This window comes from Mesocricetus auratus, unplaced genomic scaffold (assembly GCF_017639785.1).
Source record: "Mesocricetus auratus isolate SY011 unplaced genomic scaffold, BCM_Maur_2.0 Super-Scaffold_100676, whole genome shotgun sequence".
In the NCBI taxonomy this organism is placed as follows: domain Eukaryota; kingdom Metazoa; phylum Chordata; class Mammalia; order Rodentia; family Cricetidae; genus Mesocricetus; species Mesocricetus auratus.
In genome coordinates, this window is record NW_024429266.1 from 147,996,390 (window position 1) to 148,018,632 (window position 22,243).

Sequence of the window (22,243 nt, forward strand, 5' to 3'; positions counted from 1 at the left end):
ATACATACACACATACAAAAATAAATAAAATGTTGAGGGCTGGATTGATGGCTCAGCAGTTAAGAGCACTGGATACTCTGGAAGAGGACCCAGGGTCAATTCCCAAGCACCCACATGGCAGCTCACAACTGTCTGTAACTCCAGTTCCAAGGGATCTGGCATCCTCACACAGTTATATATACATAAAATAAAAATAAATAATTAAAAATCAATTAAAAATGTAATAATAAAATTACTTTTTCTGTGTGTGTGTGTGTGTGTGTGTGTGTGTGTGTGTGTGTGTGTGTGTGTGTTTTCTTTGGTGAAGGCTGGTTCTCTCCTTCCACTGTGTGGGTTCCAGGAATTGAACTCAGATCTTTAGGCTTGACAACATGTACCTTTCTCCATTGAGCCATCTTGCTAACCTGCAGACTTTGACTGGAAAGTAGTAGGCTGGGACTGACATTTTTGAGGCAGGGTCTCAAATAGCTGAGTCTTAACTTTGAACTTACTGTGTAGCTGAGATGACCTTTAACTTCTTATTCTCCTGCCTCTGCCTCCCAAGTACTAAGATTACATATCTGGCTGTAGAAATGATATCATGGTTTTTTGTTTGTTTGCTTGGTTGGTTGGTTGGTTGGTTGGTTGGTTGGTTGGTTCGATGCAGGGTTTCTCTGTATTAGTTTTGGTTTTTGGTGTTTGGTTTTTGGAGACAGGGTTTCTCAGTGGCTTTGGAGGCTGTCCTGGAACTCGCTCTGTAGACCAGGCTGGTCTTAAACTACAGAGATCTGCCTGCCTCTGCTTCCCCAGTGTTGAGATTAAAGATGTATGCCACCAACGCCCGGCTGATGTCATGTTTTAGTTTGGTTTGGTTTTTGGTTGCAGTTTGGTTTTTTGAGACAGGGTTTCTGTGTAGCCCTGGCTGTCCTGAAACTATCTCTGTAGACCATGCTGCCTGCCTCTGCCTCTGGAGTACTGGGATTAAAGGCATAAGCCACTGCTGCTTGACTTTGTTTTGTTTTTTTGAGACAAGATCTCCCAGATCAACTGGGCGTTGGTGGCGCATGCCTTTAATCCTAGCACTTGGGAGGCAGAGGCAGGCGGATCTCTGTGAGTTCGAGGCCAGCCTGGTCTACTGAGCGAGTTCCAGGACAGCCTTCAAAACAATACAGAGAAACCCTGTCTCGAAAAACCAAAAAAAAAAAAAAAGATCTCCCAGATCCCAGGCTAGCCTTGCAGTGGAGGATGACCTTGACTTTATTCTCCTGCCTCCACTTCCTGATTGCTGGGATTACAGGCTTATGCCACCACCCTCATGGGGCACAGAGGCTCAATCCAGGATTTGGTGCATGTTAGACATGTACTCCACCAGCTGAGTTGCATCCTATTCCCTAGGCATGTGTGTAAAGTACTGTTAACTACTGTTAACCTATTTGTGATCTAGGTGCTCAGATGAACAGCTCAGTGATGCCGCAAGACACAGTAAACAGCATTGTAAGGAAGAGTGCCCTGAAAAAGCCTGTGGTTGCTTCTTCACTAAAAAGGCAGGGTAAGTTTCCCTTCCTAGAAAGGGCTTCACAGGTGGGAAACCATCCAGAGGTAATCTGAAGGAATAATCAAAGAAATGTTTTATGTTGTATCACTAACGTAAACAACAGCAGTGGATAGAGTCACAGAAGCTGAGGATCAAATCATGCTCAAAACTATGTTAGGCTGGGAAGATGGCCCAACAGTTGAAAGAGTATTTGCTGTTCTGTCATGAGTTTGGATCCCAGCACTGTCTTGAGCAGTTCACAAACACCTGTAACTCCAGCTCCAAGGGATATGTCTTCTAGTCTTGGATAAACACATACACACAAAAATAAAACAATCTTAGTGCTAAAGAGATTGGCTCAATGGTTTAAAGCTCTTTCAGAGTAACTGGGTTCAATTCCCAGCACCTACTTCAAGCAGCTCACAACTGTAACTCAGTATGTAGTCCAAGCTGGTTCTGAACTTGTGCTTCAACTTCAAAAGTAATTCCAGCTCCAGGGGATTCAGCATCTTCTCTGGCCTCCAAGAGCACTGAGTAGGCATATGGTGCATATACATACCATGTAAAAAAGAAATCTCTAAGGTTGGGGGCTTAGTAGGGGAATGGGAGGATGGAAGGGAGAGGGAAAGGGGGATTGATTTGTAAAATGATTGTTTCTAAATAAAAAAGGGGGGAAAGAAAAAAAAGATTGGGGACCAAGCCCTTATCCCCCTAAAAAATCTCTAAATTTATTATTTTATTATTTATTTGGTCTATATACACCTGTTATTTTGCCTGCATATATGTCTGTGTACCTGCATTCAGGTACAAGGGCTATTGGATCCCCCTAAGAACTGGAATTACAGACAGTTGTGAGCTATAGTGTGTAGTGTGCGTGCTGGGGATCGAACCCAGCTCCTTTGGAAGAGCAGCTAGTGCTTCTGACTGCTGAGCATTGAATGAAGAAAGAAGGAAAGAAGAAAGGAAAGAAAGAAAGAAGGAAAGATGTAGAGGTGTGCTTCTGCAATCCCAGTACTCAGGAAACAGAGACAGAAGTATCGTCACAGTTAAAAGCCAACCTGGTTTGCACACTGAGTTCCAGGCCAGGCAGGATTGCATGCCTGGCCTGGAACATACTTTAAAGACTCAAGATGAAATAATATTATAATAATAATAGTAACAACAACAGTAAGCCCATAATCCTAGAGACAGAATGAATTAGTGCTTACCAGGGTTAGTAGACAGGTGTTCTACCATGGAAGTGTTTTTTGTCTTGACTGTGGCTGAACTAGGATGGAATGCAGAGCTGTCTGCACCCACCTCACAAGTGTATGGAAAGCTGGTGAAGGCAAAAGAGGCCATTAGGTTGTGTCCATGTCATTTTCTTTAGTGAGTATTTATTCTGTACATTTTAAAATGTTACTCTGGGGAGTCTAGGTGAAAGGTATACAAACTCTTGCTGTCTTGCTGTTTTAAGTTTTGAGACTGGGTCTCACTGTGTAGCTCAGTGTGCCTTCAAACTGCCTTAGCCTCCTGAGTACTTGGGTTATAGGTGCACACTCTCACACCCAGGGAAGCTTTGTATTCCCTACAACTGTAAGGATAGACAGTTATATAACAAAATTGTATATATTCATTTAAAGAAAAAACCTTAAAATTACTGAAAACAATTTTGTTTTTTGAGACAGAATTGCTCTGGGTAGCCCGGGCTGTCCTAGAATTCACTCTGTAGACCAGGCTGCAGCAAGTTTTTTTGTCGGCCAACAGCTCACAAATAATGACACAGAAACTTATTATTAATTATGAAAACTCGGTGTTCAGCTTAGGCTTGAACTAGCCCTTATTACTTAACCCATTTATATTAATCTATGTTCTGTCATGTCTTGTATTTCCGGTTTCCTCTTCCTGCCTGACTGGCAACTCCACCTTTCTTCTTCCCAGAGTTCTCTCTGCCCAAGAGCCCCATCTCTACCTCCTGCCTGGCTACTGGCCATTCAGTTCTTTATTACACCAATCACAGCAATACACCTTCACACAGTGTACAGACATCCCACGTTAGGCTGACCTCAAACTCAGTTATTTAATACTCTGCCTCCCAAGTGCTGGGATTAAAGGCATATGCCACCACCACCCATGGAAAACAGAATTTTTCAAGCTCTAAGTTATCTCTGTGTGTGTGTGTGTGTGTGTGTGTGTGTGTGTGTGTGTGTGTGTGTTGTGTGTGTGTGTGTGTGTGTGTGTTGTAAAGGATTAAATCAGGACCTCAGGCATGCTAGGCATGTGTACTCACACTGAGCCCCACATATTCCAGCTCTTTTTTTGTTTGTTTTGTTTTGTTTTATTTTTTCAAGACAGGGCAGGGTTTCTCTGTATTGTTTTGGAGGCTGTCCTGGAACTCGCTAGGTAGACCAGGTTGGTCTCCAACTCACAGAGATCCGCCTGCCTCTGCCTCCCAAGTGCTGGGATTAAAGATGTGCACCACCACACTTAGTTGTGTAGCCACGAATAGCCCTGAACTCTTGCTTGTCCTTCCTCTACTTCCCAAATGCTATCATTATAGGCATATTATCACACTTCTGGCATCTGTACCAGTCTTAGTAGAAGACAAATAGCTTCATTACTGAATTTGTATTATACAAATGCACAATGCATACTCAGAAATGGGAGTAATTTCTGTAAGAGGGATCTCTTGGAACTGAGTGTGAGCCACCTGATGTAAATGCTGAGGTCAACAAGTGTTCTCAGCTGCTAAACCATCTTTCTAGTCTGTGGTTAACGTCTTTTTTTTTTTTTAAGATTTTATTTATTTAGTATGTATATAGTGTATCCCTGCAGGCCAGAAGAGGGCACCAGATCTCATTACAGATGGTTGTGAGCCACCATATGGGTTGCTGGGAATTGAACTCAGGATCTCTGGAAGACTAGCCAATGCTCTTAAACTCTAAGCTATCTCTCCACCTCTGGTTAATGTCTTTTTTTTTTTTTTTATGGTTTTTCGAGACAGGGTTTCTCTGTGGCTTTGGAGGCTGTCCTGGTCTCGAACTCACAGAGATCCGCCTGCCTCTGCCTCCCGAGTGCTGGGATTAAAGGCGTGCGCCACCAACGCCTGGCTCTGGTTAATGTCTTAAATGTGTTAGTCTTGAGGGCTTTCATTCATTTTTGCAAATGAATTTACTTTTTGTTCTTTTGAGACAGGGTCTCTTATAACATAGTCTGGCCTCAAACTTGCTATATAGCCCAGGTGTGCCTGAAATTTACCATTCTCCTGCCTCTATCTCACAAGTGCTAGGATTACAGGGATATACCACCATGCCCAGTGTAAATGGATTTTTTTTTAAGATGTTTTTTATGGGACTGGAGAGATGGCTCAGCAGTTAAGATCACTTGCTACTCTTATAGAAGACCCAAGTTCAGTTCCCAGAATTTACATTGAGTAGCTCACAAGCTCGTATAACTCCAGTTTCAGGTTATTCAATGGTCTTGCTGGTCTCAGAGGACACTGCATGCACAAGATACATATACATATTTGTAGGTACCCTTGTATACACATAAATAAAAAATATTTTTTTTAAAGTCTGGGGGTTAGGGCCAGGTGCTTGTGGCACACGCCTTTAATTCCAGCACTCGGGAGGTAGAGGCAGGCAGATCTCTATGAGTTGGAGGCCTGCCTGGTCTACAAAGCTACACATAGAAAACCTGTCTGGAAACAACAACAAAAGAGTCTAGGGGCTGGAAAGATGGCTCAAAGGTTAAGAGCACTCCCTGGATGCTCTTCCAGAGGCCCTAAGTTCAATTCCCAGCAACCACATGGTGGTTCACAACCATCTTAGTGGGATGATGCCCCCCTTGTCATAAAGTCAATAGAGCACTCATATGCATAAAATAAATCTTTAAAAAAACAAGCCTATTATCACAGTGGACATCATAAAAATGTATAGTTTTTATATAAGTAAAAAGAAAAAGTCCTGGAACCTATTTCACTTAGTTTATTTTCTCTGTATCTAATTTTTATGTTTTCCCCCCATATAAATTACTTGACTATTTCAAGCTTCAGTTAATTATTATTTGTAAGAAAAGTAAAGTTAATAAAAAAAAAAGTTAATGTGTTTTTTTTTTCTTTTTCTAGTCTGTGGTCAGCTGTTAGATGAGGCACAAGTGACCTTGTCCTTCCAAGATTGGCTGGCGAGTGTCACGGAGCGCATCCATCAAACCATGCACTACCAGTTTGATGGTGAGTGTGCTGGAGGGCGGGAGCATCAAAGCGATGTGCAACAATTCCACTCTGATTTGTAGGAGCAATAAGTGAGCACAGTCACGAGAAAGTAAGAGACGGGCTGGGTGTGGCAGTACGGGGGGGGGGTTGCCGGAGTTACAAAGTGAGACTTGTTTTGTTGTTTTAAAGAAGAGCGGAATACAGGTATGGCTTAATGTCAGAGCATGTGTTGTGCATACACAAGTCTCTGCGTTCAGTCCCCAGTACTAAGAAGAAAAATGAGCTAGCCAGATAGCTCAGTGGTAAAAGCATTTGCTGCCAAGTCTGACAACATGAGTTTGACCCCCGGGGCCCACGAGGTAGAAGGAGAGAACCAACTCCCACAAGTTGTTCTCTGACCTCTACATATGCACTGTGGCAACATGTCCTCTCCTCCCCCACAAATAAGTAAATGTATACGAAAACACAAACAAGCAAAAGAAGAAGAAAGTAGACATCAAAATTGAAAGAACTAAACAATTGTTGTTAAATAATTATCATTATTGGAGTATAGAAACAACAGAATGAATTGAGATAGAAGAAAAAAATAGCAGATAAAAACCTTGGTCTGCCTGGGTCTTTGTTTTTGTCTTTGTGTCTTGTGGGGCAGGTGCCAATATTTTAGATGTATTGTAAATCAAATCAGGGAGAGGATGGCTCAAAGAATGCCAAACTGTGAAAACCAGCATAGTTGTATCAAGTACATAGGCTAAAGAAGGCTGGGGCACACAGGCTGGATGAGAGTGTGATGCTGAACCCCGTGAAGTCAATGGAAGCCAGTCATTCGTGTTTGCCCACTGCCTTGAGCACATTCTAGCTGGATGCTGTGGCGGTTCTTCATTGTCACCTTGACCAGAAACACACCACGAGTTCGTGTGAGGAAGACAACGCAGAGATTTTAACTCAATGAGTGATGCCATCCCTTGAGTTATGAACAAGAAGCACAGGACCGGCATTCGTCTTTCTGCTTTCTGACTTTGGTTGTGACGGGGAACAGCCACCTCACACTCCTGTTGTCCATAGCTAGAATCTCTCTTGCCACCATGACTTCCCCACTGTGACGAACCCATACCCTTACATTGTGAGCTCAAACAAGCCCTTTCTTCCTTAAGCTGCTTTCATTGGTGTTTGCTCCTAATGTAGGCTTCCTGGATTAGTCAGGTGATGAAGAGCTCCATGCTTCTTGAGGCATTTGAACTAATTGATCCCCAGAACCCACCTAGAACACTGGATTACATGGTGTGAACTGTTAATCCCAATGCTAAGAGGGTGGCCAGCCACTCTAGCCTAATTGACAAGTCTCAAGTCTCAGGCCTTTTTTTTTTTTTTTTTTTTTTGGTTTTTCGAGACAGGGTTTCTCTGTAGCTTTGGAGGCTGTCCTGGAACTCACTTTGTAGACCAGGCTGGCCTCGAACTCACAGAGATCCGCCTGCCTCTGCCTCCCAAGTGCTGGAATTAAAGGCATGTACCACCAACGCCAGGCTACTCTCAGGTCTTAATGAGAAACCCTGTCTCCAAAATTCCAGTTATGGGGAGGAGGAACAGGAACAGTGAGATGACTTACCTACTGCCAAGCCTAATGACCTGAGTTTAACCTCTGGGATTTAATAGTAGACAGAGAGAATTGAATTCTGCAAGTTATCTTCAACACACATACCCCACACATGGGCACCATAGCCTACATGTACACACACACACACACACACACACACACACACACACACACACACACTTTCTCTCCCTAAAGTAAAAAAACTCAGGACTAAAGTGATGGTTTCACACTTAAGAACACTTACTGGTCTTACAAAGGATCTGAGTTCACTGCCCAGCACCCATGTGTTAGCCCCAGATCCCCAATTCTGCCTTCTTCTAACTATATACACAGTGCATATATAAATACACAGTCAAAACACTCATATACATAAAATAAATCTTTAAAAATGTTTTAATGATGTGGCCGGGCATTGGTGGTGCATGCCCTTAATCCCAGTACTCAGGAGGCAGAGGCAGGTGGATCTCTGAGTTTGAGACCAGCCTGATCTACATAGTGAGTTCCAGGACAGCCTCCAAAGCCACAGAGAAACCCTGTCTCAAAAAAAAATGTAAAACGTAAAATAAATAGATGAATTTAAAAAAATTAATGAGCAAAACCACATAGACAACAGAGACAGGAATATAGTCTTGAAATTCATCTCTGGCCTCTACACATTTGCATACAAGTATACATGCACCTGCACACATGAACGCATACACACATCTGTATACATCAAGCACTGAGTTTTGACATCGAATTCTACAGTCAATAAAAGTAGACAAGCCAGGCGATGGTGACACATACCTTTAGTCCAGCACTTGGAGGCAGAGGCTGGTGGATCTCTGTGAGTTCCAGGACAGCCAGGGCTACACAGAGAAACCTTGCCTTGAAAAAGCATAAAAGATAAAACAAAAAAAGGCAAAAGTGAGTACAAAGTATTTCTATTCTAATTCATCCTTCATTTTTATTTACTTGTTTGGGGCTTATGTGTTTTATTCTGTGTGTGTGTGTGTGTGTGTGTGTGTGTGTGTGTGTGTGTGTGTGTGTGTGTGTTCGGGTGTGCGTGTGTGCGTGCACATGCAGTTGCCCACAGAGGCCAGGAGACAGTGTCAGGCTCCCTAGATCTGGAGTTAGAGATAGTTGTGAGCCACCTGACACTGGTGTTAGGAACCAAGCTCCAATCCTGTGGAAGAGCAGCAAGTGTAGAAGCGCATCTCTAGCTCCCTTCTTTATCTTTTTGGGTTTTGTTTTTGAGAGCTATATAGCCCAGAGTGGTGGCAAACTCACAATCCTGCCTCAGTCTCTAAAATGCTGGAATTATAGTGCCCCACCTTGCCTAACTCACTGTAATATATTTTTTAACTTTAGAAAAGAATTTAGATCTATTTGAATGGTGAGTTTGCCCACATGTATGTATGTATGTGCACCACACGCGTGCCCTGGTGTCTGAAGGTCAGATGAAGTAGTCAGACTCCCTGAAACTGGAGTTATGGATGACTGTGAGCCACCATATGAGTGCTAGGAACCAAACCTGGATCTTCTGCAAGAGCAGCAAGTGCTCTTAACTGATGTACTAACTCTTCAAGTCAACTGGAGTCTTTCTCTCAGCACCAGGTGTGGTGGCACACCCTGTAATTCTAGTACTCATGGGACAGAGAAAGGAGGTTCACTACAGGTTTGAGGTCAGCCTGATCTACATAGTGAGTAAATTCAAATTGTGCCTGTACTATAGAGTGAGACCATGTCTAAAAAATGGCTTTCTCAGCCAGGTGTGGTGGCACATGCTTTTAATCCCAGCACTCTGGAGGCAGAGGCAGAGGCAGGTGTGTCTCTGAGAGTTTGAGGCCAGCCTGGTCTACAAAACAAGTTCTAGGATAGCCAGAGCTATGCAGAGAAACCCTGTCTCAAAAACAAAACGAAAGTCTTTCTCTCCGGTGAATTCAGGTGAGCCACAGTTCTGTAAGATTATTACACCCAATTTTGTGGGGAGAGGGGCACGTTCATGTCATGCCAATGTGTCAGTCAGAAGACGGCTTGCAGGAGTTGGTTCTCTCCACCATGTGGGTTTCAGGTTCAGGAACTCAGGTTATCAGGCTTAATGGTAGACGCCCTTACGCACTGAACTGTCCCCAGCCCACATCAGGTGCTTTTGATTACTGCCCCTCCATTCCTTTTCTTTTCCCTCTCCTTACACATCAAGAAAACAACCAGGTTTCTTTAAATGACATCCTTCTTTTTTCTGCAGGCAAACCAGAACCCCTCGTGTTCCACATCCCTCAGTCCTTTTTCGATGCCTTGCAACAGAGAATATCCATAGGAAGTGCAAAAAAGCGGCTCCCCAACTCCACCACAGGTGCGGAGTCTCCCTGGGAAGAGCAGTAGCAATTGTGACCTTGGAGAACTATGTGTGGAAAAATCTACATGGGACTTTCAGGGTTAGCAAGTCTGGGTACATTACTGGAGTATGAATTTTGTGAATTAGCTCTTAGAACAGTGACCAACCCTCCAAAAAACAGATACTGTTCCCAGGGAGGATGAATGGAAATTCATTCATAAATGACTAGCAAAGACTGTTTGATACTTCTAGGTGTGAATAGTTTCCACAAAAGCATCTGAAGGCCCAGAGGCCAAAACCTAAAGGTACAGTCATAAATATGTCATCGGTATGCAAATGGAACTGGAATTCCACTCTCTCAGACACGATTGCTTCCCAGCATCTTTGAGAGCATTTTGTGTCAAACTAACAGAACTCCAGGGGGGACCTTTCCAAAAACTTTGGTCTGGAGGAAGCAGTTCCAGTAGTATTCTGCTGGGCGTTGGTGGCACACGCCTTTAATCCCAAGACTCCAGGCAGAGGCAGGCGAATCTCTGTTAGTTGAAGGCCAGCCTGGTCTACAGAGTGAGTTCCAGGACAAGTTCTGAAGAGAAACCCTGTCTTGAAAGACCAAAATAAAGAAAAGTGAGAGAGAGGTTTATTTTGGCTCAGTCTTGATGAGGAATTCATGCAGCAGGAGGAGATAGCTGGTCACATGGCATCCACCAGAAAGAGAAACATGAACACTGGTTCTCTGCTTGCTCTCTCCTGTTCATTCTCTCTAGGACTAACCCATAGAGTGGTACCATTCGATTTAGATGTGGTCTTCCCACCTCTGTTAATCTATAACTCCCTGAAAAGCATACTCAGAGGTTTGTTTCCATGGTGATTTTCAGTACCATCAAGGTGACAATATTAACACTTAAGACCACCTGTTGGTAATTTGACACCAAGCACATCACTATAAACTTTGACATTCATCTCTAGTTCCCGTGGGTACATGGCTGTCTCATAATACAAAATATATTCAGTTCAACATCGTAAGTTCACATAGGCTCTATCATTTCCAGTGGGTCTCATCTAAGACTGGTCAGTCTTAATTGTGAACACCTATAAAATGGGAACCATGTAATGAACAATAACAGAATAAGCATCCCTGTGGAATGAGGCATACCCATTTGGGCACACCCCAAAATGGAAGAATTGAGGCATTGAGGCATAGCAAGGAATAATTGGATCAAAGCAAGACGAAGACCCATCAGGGCAACACCTAGTCCTATACTTTCATCTTGGGCATGTGGAGCTCCAAAGGGCCTGGGGAGCCCCACCTCTCCAGCTCTGTTGTCACTCTCCTGAGCCAGCTTTACTCCATGTCTGCAGCTTTCTGCCACAAATGTTCCATGATCCTGCTGTCTTCCACATCCTGGGTTCTCAATTGCAATTGGGCTTTACCTTTACTCAGTAGCCTCTCAGGAACACCAACCATGCCAACTTTGCCTTCAGTGGCTCTCAAGAACCATGGCACAAGACTTCTTCCATCTTTCATCTTTAATACCTGCAAAACCTATATTTTGTGGACATTGCTGCCAACTTACGATGGGCCTGGCCTCCTTCAACCACAGTTGCAGTGGCTGTTGTGTGCTGACTCTGGAGGAACACTTCCTAGGCAGTTGTTCTGAGAGAGCCCTTTCCATTGCATCCCCAATTTAGACTATTCTTTCTAGTGGATTTGCACTTTCACAAGATGGAGGCTTTGATATGTGGAGTCTTGCCCTCAAGACCCCTTTCCAGTTGTCACAATGCCGAGTGCCATGTTTCTTTTTAATGGCTCTAACGTAAGTTACAGCTGCTTTCAATCCTGCACTGTCTCTAATATTAAACTTCTTACTCATGCTCTTTTTTCTTGACAAACTGCACATTTTTCCGTATATTCTCTGCTCTTTTTTTGTTCTCTCTCCCTGGGGACCTGAATAAGCAGTGAGCCAAAGCCATGATGTCTAGTCTTATTGCCATCCTGTCTTGCATTAACTAGTAATCCATTCCTTTTGAATCCAGCCTCACTCAAGCTCTCAGGACACAGGCAAAATGTAGCCAGTTTCTTTGCTTGAATATAACATGAATGCCTAACTGACCTAGTTCCTGACAAAGTCCTCATTCCTCTGAAAGCATGAGCCAGACGTATGTTGGCACTCTGGTCTCCCACACTCCTCACCAGAATGGCCCATTGAGCACTACTATAACTCTCTAGGACTTCTGTAGCCCACAGAGCCAAATTCTTCCATATTCTTCCAACAAACCAATTCCAGAGGCCTATGAACCTCACAGTCAGATTTATCAGATCAACAGCCCTGATTTTTTTTTTTTTTTTTTTTTTTGGATACAGGGTTTCTCTTTAGCTTTGGAGGCTGTCCTGTAGGTTACTCTGTAGACCAGGCTGGACTCGAACTCACAGAGATCCACCTACCTCTGCCTCCTGAGTGCTGGGATTAAAGGCGTGCGCCACCAACGCCCGGCAGATCCCAGCCACTCTCTTATAAAGAAAAACGTTAAATTGAGGGCTTGCTAACAGTTTCAGAAATTTAGTTCATTGTCATCATGGTGGGACATGATTTGCAGGCAGACATGGTGTTAGAGAAGGATCTGAGAGTTCTTTTTTTTTTTTTACTTCATTTATTTATTTATTTATTTATTTATTTATTTATTTATTTATTTATTTATATGTGTTCAGTATTCTGCTTGCATGTATTCCTGCACACCAGAAGAGGGGACCAGATCTCATTATATATGATTGTTAGCCTCCTTGTGGTTGCTGGGAATTGAACTCAGGACCTCTAAAAGAACAGTCAGTGCTCTTAGCCTCTGAGCCATCTCTCCAGCCCTGGCTGAGAGTTCTACATCTTGAACCACAGGTGGCAGAAGGAGTCTGTGTCCACACTGGTTTAGCTTGAGCATAGGAGACCTCCAAGCCTGCACCTACAGTCACACACTTTCTCCAACAGGGCCACACCTTCTAATAGTGCCATTCCCTATGCCCGGCATGATGGCACTTGCTTTTAATCTCAGCACTTAAAAGACAGATGCAGGTAGATCTCCAGGAGAGTGAGGCCAACCTGATTTACATAATGAGTTACAAGATAGTCAAGAATACATAGGGAAACCATATCTCAAAAGTCACCAACAAGCCAGGTTGTGATGGCACACAGCTTTAATCCCAGCACTCAGGAGGCAGAGGCAGGCAGATCTCTGTGAGTTAGAGGCCAGCCTGGTCTACAGACCAAATTCCAGGACAGGCTCCAAAGCTACAGAGAGAAACCCTGTCTCGAAAAACAAACAAACAAACAAAAAACTACAAACAAAAGATTAAACACCACAAAATTTTAAAAAACACTCCTAAGCTTTGAAAACGGGGTAGTTTATTTTTAGAGTAACTTTTTAAAAATAGAGGGGCTGGCCAGGTGATGGTGGCGCACGCCTTTAATCCCAGCACTCAGGAGGCAGAGGCAGGCAGATCTCTCTGAGTTCGAGGCCAGGCTGGACCAACAGCCTCCAAAACAATACAGAGAAACCCTGTCTCGTAAAAACAACAACAACAAAAAAAAAAAAATAGAGGGGCTGAGCAGTGATGGTGATGCCTTTAATCCCAGCACTCGGGAGGCAGAGGCAGGCGGACCTCTGTGAGTTCGAGACCAGCCTGGTCTACAGAGGGAGTTCCAGGAAAACATCCAAAGCCACAAAGAAACTCTGTCTCAAAAAAAGCAAATTAATTAATTAATTAATTTAAAAAAAAAAGAGAAAACATGGGGGAGAAAGAACCACCAGGTAGCCAATAGCCAAAAGTGATTACAACCAGACAGCAAGTTGTTATTCAGTAAGTCCATTTTGAATAGTGCAAGCTGTGAATTCACGATATATTGAGGCCCAAAGACCTTCATCCTCATAGCTTATCTGTCTGATTTTAATGTCCTCAAACCAGAGGCCTCACATCCAGTCATGTTAATCCCTCAGCTGTGCTGTGGGCCCTCTGGTGGAGCCGCTTTGATCCCACGTGCAGGTGGTGGGTAGGCAGTCATGTGTGACTCCTTAAAGGACTGTGGTTTGACCCATTATATCTCACGTAAGAGGTTTGCAGAATGGAGTCCCATACACATAGCTGTACTAGATGTAGGAACAGTAGTGCAGAGGCCTGTGTTCATCCTCGCACTACAGAAAAGAAACTGTGAACAGGTTCCTAAGGTCTAAAAGTGAGCATGTTGAAGAAGCCTCAGAGACTTCTGTAGTGGAGGTCCTTATGGTTGGTCAGTATCTGCCAAAGTGTCACCCACCTGCAGAACAAGTAGATCTTCAGATCTGTGAGAATGGCTGTACTACAGTGAGAGAGGCACTGAGCAGTAAGTACACTGAGAGGATGTTGCTGTCTGGTATTGAAGTTTGTCCTTCCTTTTCATTTCAGCTTTTGTTCGCAAAGATGCCTTGCCACTGGGAACCTTTTCCAAGTACACCTGGCATATCACTAATATTCTGCAAGTTAAACAAATTTTAGACACCCCAGAGGTAAGAGTTTTTTCCTCAGGAGCCGCGCGTGTGTGTGTGTGTGTGTGTGTGTGTGTGTGTGTGTGTGTGTGTGTGTGTGTGTGTGTCTGCCTGTCTGTCTGTGTGTGTGTGTGTGTGCGCGCGCGCGCGTGCGTGCGTATAGGTTCACATGCACATTTGTGGATGTGGAGGATAAAGGTGCTGTCCTGGGACGTTAGGTGTCTTTCTTTTCTTTTTCTTCCTTTTTTTTTAATTGTTTTTTCAAGATCCGGTTTCCCTGTGCTGGGATTCAAGTTGTGCGCCACTACCACCTGGCAAGAGACATGGTCTTTCATTGCCTTGAAGCTCAACCAATTCAGTCAGACTAGTTGCCCAGCAAGCCCCAGGGACCTACCTGTCTCCTGTCCTACCTTGTGTTTGAATTTAAGTGTCTTTGGCCTTGAGCTCACCAAGTAGGTTAGGCTGGCTGGCCTGTGAGCGCCCAGGTTCCATGTGTCTCTATGTTTCCAGCACTGAAATTACAAACAAGTCCCACCACACCTGACTTTCTATAGACAGACCCGAAACTCAGGTCCTTCTGCTTATGTGCCAAGTGCTTCACTAACTGAGCATCTTTCCAGCTCTTAAAGTTCCTTTTTATATGTTAAGAGATTATTTAGACATTGTCTGTATAGTTCTGAGTCCAGCTGCTAGGTATTCATGCTTTAGAAAGTAACTTAAAGGACCAGTGAGTTTGACCTTCAGTATGATACCCAGCACCATATAAAAAGGGGTGGTGGTAACACTTTCAGTCCCAGCACTAAGATGGAAGCAGGAAAGTCAAGGGTTCAAAGGCATCCTCAGCTGCATATCAAGTTAGAGGCCAGCCTCAGCTATATGAGACCATATGAAAAAGGACACTACTGGCTTTGGGGTCAGAAAGCAGGGTTTGGTGGCGCATGCCTTTGATCCAAGTACTCGGGAGTCAGAGGCCAGCCTGGTCTACATGGTAAGTTCTAAACCAGCCCAAGCTACCAAGTGAGACCCTGTCTCCAAAAAAGAAACACGCGGGAACAGGATTTTTCCTTATGAATTAATTCATGATATGCTGATATCTATTAAGACCCTAGAATTCTCTGGTTGGCACTGGAACAGATATCAATAATATTTGTAAAGTAACTGTGTCCAGGGTAATTAAACTCTCCTCCCCAAACTGTAATTTACCTGCTGCCTATTATTCTCTTTTTTACATTTACTTGCTGATTTATTTGTTTATTTGTTTCTTTGGAGTGTGTATGTACATGTAGAGGTAGCAGGGGATTGAATTCAGGTTGTCACCATTACCAATTCAGCCATCGCACAGCCCCTACAGTGTACATTTTAAAATACTTTGTTGAAACAGATCTGAAATTTTGACAGATTTTTCCCTTCCAACAAATTAGACTGTTTCAAAAAAAATTCAACATAGTGTGACTATGAAAGATGAAGGTTAATTTACCCAGGCTTAGTAACTCACACTTACAGTTCCAGTACTTTGGAAGGCAAAGGCAGAAATCTATATAGTTCTAGGACTACATAGTGAGACTGTCTCAAAAACCAAACACAAAAAGATTAGATTAGCGACGGGTGGTGGTGGTGCATGCCTTTAGTCCCAGCACTTGGGCAGGTGGATCTCTGTGAGTTTGAGACCAGCCTGGTCTACAAGAGCTAGTTCCAGGACAGTCTCCAAATCCACAGAGAAACCCTGTCTCCAAAAACAAAAGAAAACCAAAAAAAAAAAAAAAAAAGATTAGATTAGATTAGCAGCAAAGCATCATTGTGTTCAGAAGTAAGGTTTTGGTGGCTGCAGTTTATGTCTGAGCCCTAGAGTAGCACTGACGACATTTGGCAGTGGCATTAGGGTGGCACCAAAGACCCTGAGGCCACCTGAGGGACAAGAGGGCTGCTGCCTGGGCACCTGTTTCTGAGTGTCCTTTGCTGTCTGGCCCATCCTCCATCCACGTGACACTGATATTTACTGTGGTTTTTTCCCTAAGAAGTCACTGGTTTGCTCAGGGTCATTCTCTAGTTGGGTGACTGAATCCCAAGGACAGTGAAGTACCAGGATGTGAGATGAATTTCAGGTGCCCACAGAGTATTAGGAACAGATGCTGCCTGTGGGGGGAATAGAGGGCCAGCAGTCACTGAGTGTGGATATGATGGGTTCAGCCACACATGCTTTGCCTGAGATGCAAGTGAGAGAAAACCACAGTTGATGTAAGGAAAGACACAGATGTGACGGCAGGACTTACTTAAATACCAAAGAAGAGAGGGTATGATGGCTCAGTACATGAGAGCACTAACTCTGCAAGCACAAGGACCCAAGTTCAAATCCTCAGCACCCATGTTTAAAAAAAAAGAAAAGTGGGCCGGGTGTTGGTGGTGCACGCCTTTAATCCCAGCACTCGGGAGGCAGAGGCAGGTGGATCTCTGTGAGTTCGAGACCAGCCTGGACTACCAAGCGAGTTCCAGGACAGCCTCCAAAGCCACAGAGAAACCCTGTCTCGAAAAACCAAAAAAAAAAAAAGAATACAAAATAAGATCTGCAAAAGAATGTACAAAAGAAAGTTTATTGATTTCCCTGCACTTAAAATAAAGAGTATCGCCGGGCGTTGGTGGCGCACGCCTTTAATCCCAGCACTCAGGAGGTGGAGGCAGAGGCAGGCGGATCTCTGTAAGTTCAAGACCAGCCTGGACTACCAAGCCAGTTCCAGGATAGCCTCCAAAGCCACAGAGAAACCCTGTCTCGAAAAACCAAATAAATAAATAAATAAATAAATAAATAAATAAAGAGTATCATGGGCTAGAGAGATGGCTCAGAGGTTAAAAGCACTGAGTGTGCTTCCAGGAGACCCAGGTTCAGCTCTCAGCACCCACATGGCCACTCAAAACTGCCATGTAACTATAACTGTAACTCCAGCTCCAGACAATCAATCCAACAATCTTCCTTCTGTTTCTTCGGGTACCCACACACATGGGCAGCATACATACATACTGTCAGATCCCAAACAAGCCTGGGACAAGTCTAACTCAGTACCTCGCCTCCATGCTAAACTCCAGCCTAGGGGCTGGGCTCCCCTTCTCCCAGCTTCTCTTTCCTATATAACTCAGCCATCTTGACTACACACTGTCTTGGTTCTGCTCTTGGCTCTCTTAATTACCATGTGCTCCTTGGTATCCTTGCACCCTGTCCCCTACTTTTCTCGTCTTCTCTCGCTCTCCACATTCTCTTTCCATGGCCTGGTTCAGTCTGGACTCTTACAGATATCTCTGGCTGTTCTCTCCCTCATATCTACAATAAAACCTTTCTCAACCATATCCACAGTCATGTCCTCATTTCCATTCACACACATATACTACAGAAATAATAACATTGATATTTCTTAAAGATTTATTTATTATGTATACAATGTTCTTGCCTGCATGTATGCCTGGACACCAGAAGAGGGCATCAGATCTCATTCTAGATGGTTGTGAGCCACTATGACGTTGCTGGGAATTGAACTCAGGACCTCTGGGAGAGCAGCCAGTGCTCTTAACCTCTGAGCCATCTCTCCAGCCCAACATTGATATTTTTAACAGATAAAAAACCCATGAGACCTAATGGCACCCAAGATGCAATTATGTCAAGTTTTCTATGTCTCCTTTTCTTATCTGTCTCCATGTCCAGATGCCCCTGGAAATCACTCGTAGCTTTATTCAGAACCGCGATGGGACTTATGAGCTGTTCAAATGCCCTAAAGTGGAAGTAGAGAGCATAGCGGAAACCTACGGACGGGTAGAGAAGCAGCCAGTGCTGAGACCTTTGGAGCTGAAAACCTTCCTCAAAGTTGGTAAGTGACTCTCAGAATCATCTCGCCCTTGAGGGTCACCTGTTCTCAGTGTTGTCAGAAGCTCTGGGTCTCCTCAGTCAAAGAACATGCGCTCATTTTATAAGAACCTGAGAGAAGGCTTTCATTTCTTTGGAGCTGGTGATTTCTGAACAGCAGCTGGCATACGCAAGCCATGAACAGATTATGAAAGAAGCAGTGAGCCCCTGCAGCCCTCCTTCCTCACGGCAGCATCATAGTTATTTTCAGTAAATACCACCCCCCCACACTTGTCTCACTGTGTAGCCCTGACTGGTCTGAAACTCAGCATGTAGACTGAATGAAAAGAAGAAAAAGGGAAGGGCATGATTGCTGCTAGCTATGGTGGAGGAGAAGGTTTATTGTAGATAAAGGGGAGAGCATAACCAGAGGCAGGGACAGAGTCCAGAGTGAACATGACCCTGAGCTCGGCTGTGTGGGGGAGCCAGGAGAGTAAAGGGTAGAAAAGGGCTGGGTAATTAAAATGGCTGGATTATATAGGGAAGGGCACCTGAGGGAGGAGCAGCCCAGCCCCTGGGCTGGAGAAGGTTAGGTAAGGGGTGGGTATGCTGGCCATGCTCTGCAATAGGTCGCAACCAGGAGATGCTAGGGGAACCTGGCAGCCAGGTTCTGTTTGATATGTTAAATAGGCACCTCAGCCATTTTTCCCACGCTTGAGACCTAATAGAGACCAGGCTGGCTTTGAACTCAGAGCACCCTGCCTAACTCTGCCTCCCAGTGCTCAGATTAAAGGTGTGATACCATGTCTGGCTAGACTATTCTTTCATCAGAAGTTTCTGAAACATGGACTCATACCTAAGCTGCTTTTTCCCATGATCTTATACCACTCTCCAAATGTACACTCAATATTAGTTTTCAGTTTTTTCTTTATGTATGTGTTTTATGTACATGTGTGCACATGTATGTGGAGACTAGAGGAATCAGTTCACTCCAGTAGGTTCTGGGCATTGAACTCAAGGCATCTGACTTAGTGGAAAGTACCTTTACCTGCTGAGTCATCTTGATGGCCCTTCCAAAAACATGTTTTGTATTATATTAAATATTGAGGGCCAACGTTTAATATAAGAAACTTGTACTCCACGCAGTAGTGGCGCACGCCTTTAATCCCAGCACTCGGAGGCAGAGGCAGATGGATCTCTGTAAGTTCAAGGCCAGCCTGGTCTCCAGAGCATGAGTTCCAGGACAGCCAGGGCTACACAGAGAGATCATGTTTCAAAATCACCTGTTCCCCCCACTCCCAAAAAAAGAAGGAAACTTTGACTAAGCCAGATGTGTGACTTTAAAAAGGGCAGAGATTGGGGCTGCTTATTCCCTGGTTTGACACAAGTTCCAGCTGGGCACAAATGGGAGGGATAGGGTTTCTTCCTTCATTCCCACACAGCTACCATTTGTGAATAAGTGTGTTGATAACAGAGCCCTTGGGGCGCCCTCTACCTACCATTCAATGCCATCTGTCATATGCTAACCCCCAGATGCTACCAGTCAACTTGTAGTCTTCCTGGTGAACTTCCAGTATTTCTACTTAACTGACATTTAAGTGAGGTCACAGCAGACGGTACCTGAGGCACAGAGCTTTGCAACCCCATGTCATAAGCCTCATGGGAGTGGCTCTTTCCTGGCCATTGTGAGAAGGGAGAGCTGACACAGTGAAGGGATAGGGCTCAGAAAGCCTGCGTGTTTTGGAATAAAATGAAGAGTGAAGTTCATAAAATGTTTTTAGCTTATGGGGACAGAACGCGTTACTGCTAGGGTCTTTTGTCTTTTTACATTTACATATGTTTAAAGGTTTATTTGTTTATGTGTTCAGTTGCCATCAGAAGTTCGTTCCCTCGGAGGTGGCATTGTAAGGTGATTGAGAGCCAACCAATGTGGCTACTTGGAAACAGGTCCTTTGCAAATGCAGCAAGCACTGCTAATCACAGAACCACCTCTTCTGCCCCTATTTAAAGGCTTTAACAACTTTTTACTTTTTCTCCTGAAAGGCTTCCTGTTTTGTTTGCCTTCTGCAGAGTGGACTTGAACTGCAATTCCACATGCCTCAGCCTCCCAAGAGCTGGGGCTGCTGGCATATGCAGTGCCCAGCTAAACTCTTCCATCTTTATCTGAAAAAAGGAAGTCAGTTCATTTCATATCCCGCTGTCAGTCTAGCCTGCAATACCAATAAAACCCAAATATTGTTAATTTTCTGGTTACAGTGTGTCTGTGTGTGCATGCATGCACGTGCATGACAGTGGAGGAGTTGTGTGTGCCACAGCTCGTATATGGAATTCAGAGGACAGCTTTATTGAGCTGGTTCTTTCCATCCAGCTTCATGTGGGTTCAGGACATTAAATTCAGGTTGCCAGGCCTGTGTCCCAAGTGCCCTTACACTGAACCATCTCCCCAGTCTAGACCAAAGAGGAATTGTATACTACAGTGAGCCAGTCTAGACCTAAGAATTATTATATACTGCACAGTATGAGGACATCCTGGGCTCCAGTAAGACCCTGTCTCAAAAACAAAGGAATAGTCTTTATGAAAGTCACGTGGACCATACTAATTAGCTTCCTTTTTTCCCCTCTGTAGGTAACACGTCCCCAGATCAAAAGGAGCCGACACCCTTTATCATTGAGTGGATCCCGGACATCCTCCCACAATCCAAGATTGGTGAGCTTCGAATCAAGTTTGAGTATGGTCACCACCGGAATGGACATGTGGCTGACTACCAAGACCCAAGGCCACCCCTGGACCAGCCTTTGGAGCTGGCCCCTCTGACCACTATCACTTTCCCTTGAGGAAAATCAAGAGTTATTTTGCAGAGTTTGCACATCCCCACCCCTGACCACTGTAAATCCTAGGAGCACTTAATATGGTCCCTGCTAATGAACTGCACTTAGCTAAGATGCAGCTGCTGAGCATCCATGTGGGCTCTGTAAAAGAAACTCCTGTGTGTAGCCTGTTGGCACTGCTGTGTAGTCTTCATTATAAACTGGGCACTTAAAACAACAGTGTGGGTCGTCAGTATTCTCGTGGATTCACCTGCAGCTCATTTTTCTGTAACTCTCTTAAGTCAGCAGCGTTGGACCTTAGCCAACAGTGTGAAAAAGTTAATGATGCCCTGGGCAGAACAGAATGCAAAGGATCTGCCTGACAGCTCCAATACTCTATCCTGAGGACAAATAAAGTACAGTGTCATAGTGTTTCCAAATGGTACCATTGCTGCTGTGACTTCACAATTAGAAACCTTTGGGTGAACTTACTTTGTAGTCACTTAGGGATCAGCAACACGCAATTCACTTTTTTTCCTTCAAAATCTTGAGCAGCTGAGCACTTAGGAGGCAGAGGTAGTGCCAATCTGTGTGGCTTTGAGGCCAACCTGGTCTATACATCATGAGTCCCAGTACAGCCAGAGCTACATAGTGAGAACCTATTTGAAAAAAACAAAGAAGAGCCAGGTTGTGGTGATAAGTGTCCTTAATCCCAGCACTCAGGAGGCAGACACAGAGTTCCAGGACAGGCTAGAGAGAAACCCTGTTTCAAAAATACAAACAAAAAAAACACCATCTAATAAAAGTTCAAAATCTAGTTCTGGGTTCACTCATCACATAATGCAGATGGTGGATGAAGTGGGGACTTCCTTTCTAGGAGGAGAGGAAACATTTCCTACACGCCTGCCATGACTTCTGATACTCCCGTCATTCTCTTTGTCTTCATTTTTCTCTGGAGTAGGCATTACTCCTTCCCGAAAAGTTAAACAGCCTCCTGAAGCTATAGATCTGGCTTTATACACTACTAAAATGATGTTTAGTTTATTTCTATGTATATTTTCTACCTGAAATATCATTGGTTATGAAGTTTTTTTCTCTCTCATATTTTGCTTGCGTGTGTGTATGAGCACCACTTGGGTACCTAGTGCCCTGGGTAATCAAAAGAGGTTGTTGAAGCACCTGCAACTGGAATAGGCTCTGAAAACCCTGATCCTCTGAAGAGTACCCAATATTCTTAACTGCTGAATCCAGCCCCTTGATAATGAATGCATTACAGTTCATTGTCTTTCAACAGCTGGAAACCAAAAGTAGATCTGATAGCTCTCTTCCAAATATAAATGACAGAAACCCAGCTCCAACCTGCTTAGGAAAAGAAGAAAAGGAACTGTTTTTATGGAGATAATGCAGGACAATCCAACTTGTGACTGTGGGGTGTGGCCAGGTTTGTCAGGCTATCTCCATTGGAGCTTAAATTGGGGCAGGCAGGC

At 44.1% G+C, this 22,243-nt stretch overlaps 1 protein-coding gene across 3 annotated transcripts in view; it reads left to right on the forward strand.

Moving 5' to 3' along the window:
- Positions 1–20,994, forward strand: part of CUNH2orf42 (chromosome unknown C2orf42 homolog) — a 33,470-nt gene extending 12,476 nt beyond the window's left edge. For all 3 annotated transcript variants that reach the window (XM_040737184.1, XM_040737186.1, XM_040737185.1), the window contains 6 exons: positions 1,424–1,528; positions 5,619–5,723; positions 9,524–9,631; positions 14,043–14,143; positions 17,811–17,973; positions 20,575–20,994. In XM_040737184.1, coding sequence (XP_040593118.1) covers positions 1,424–1,528; positions 5,619–5,723; positions 9,524–9,631; positions 14,043–14,143; positions 17,811–17,973; positions 20,575–20,783 — 791 coding nt within the window. In that variant the 3' untranslated portion in view covers positions 20,784–20,994. The remainder of the gene's footprint in view (positions 1–1,423; positions 1,529–5,618; positions 5,724–9,523; positions 9,632–14,042; positions 14,144–17,810; positions 17,974–20,574) is intronic.
- The last annotated feature ends 1,249 nt before the right edge of the window (positions 20,995–22,243 follow it).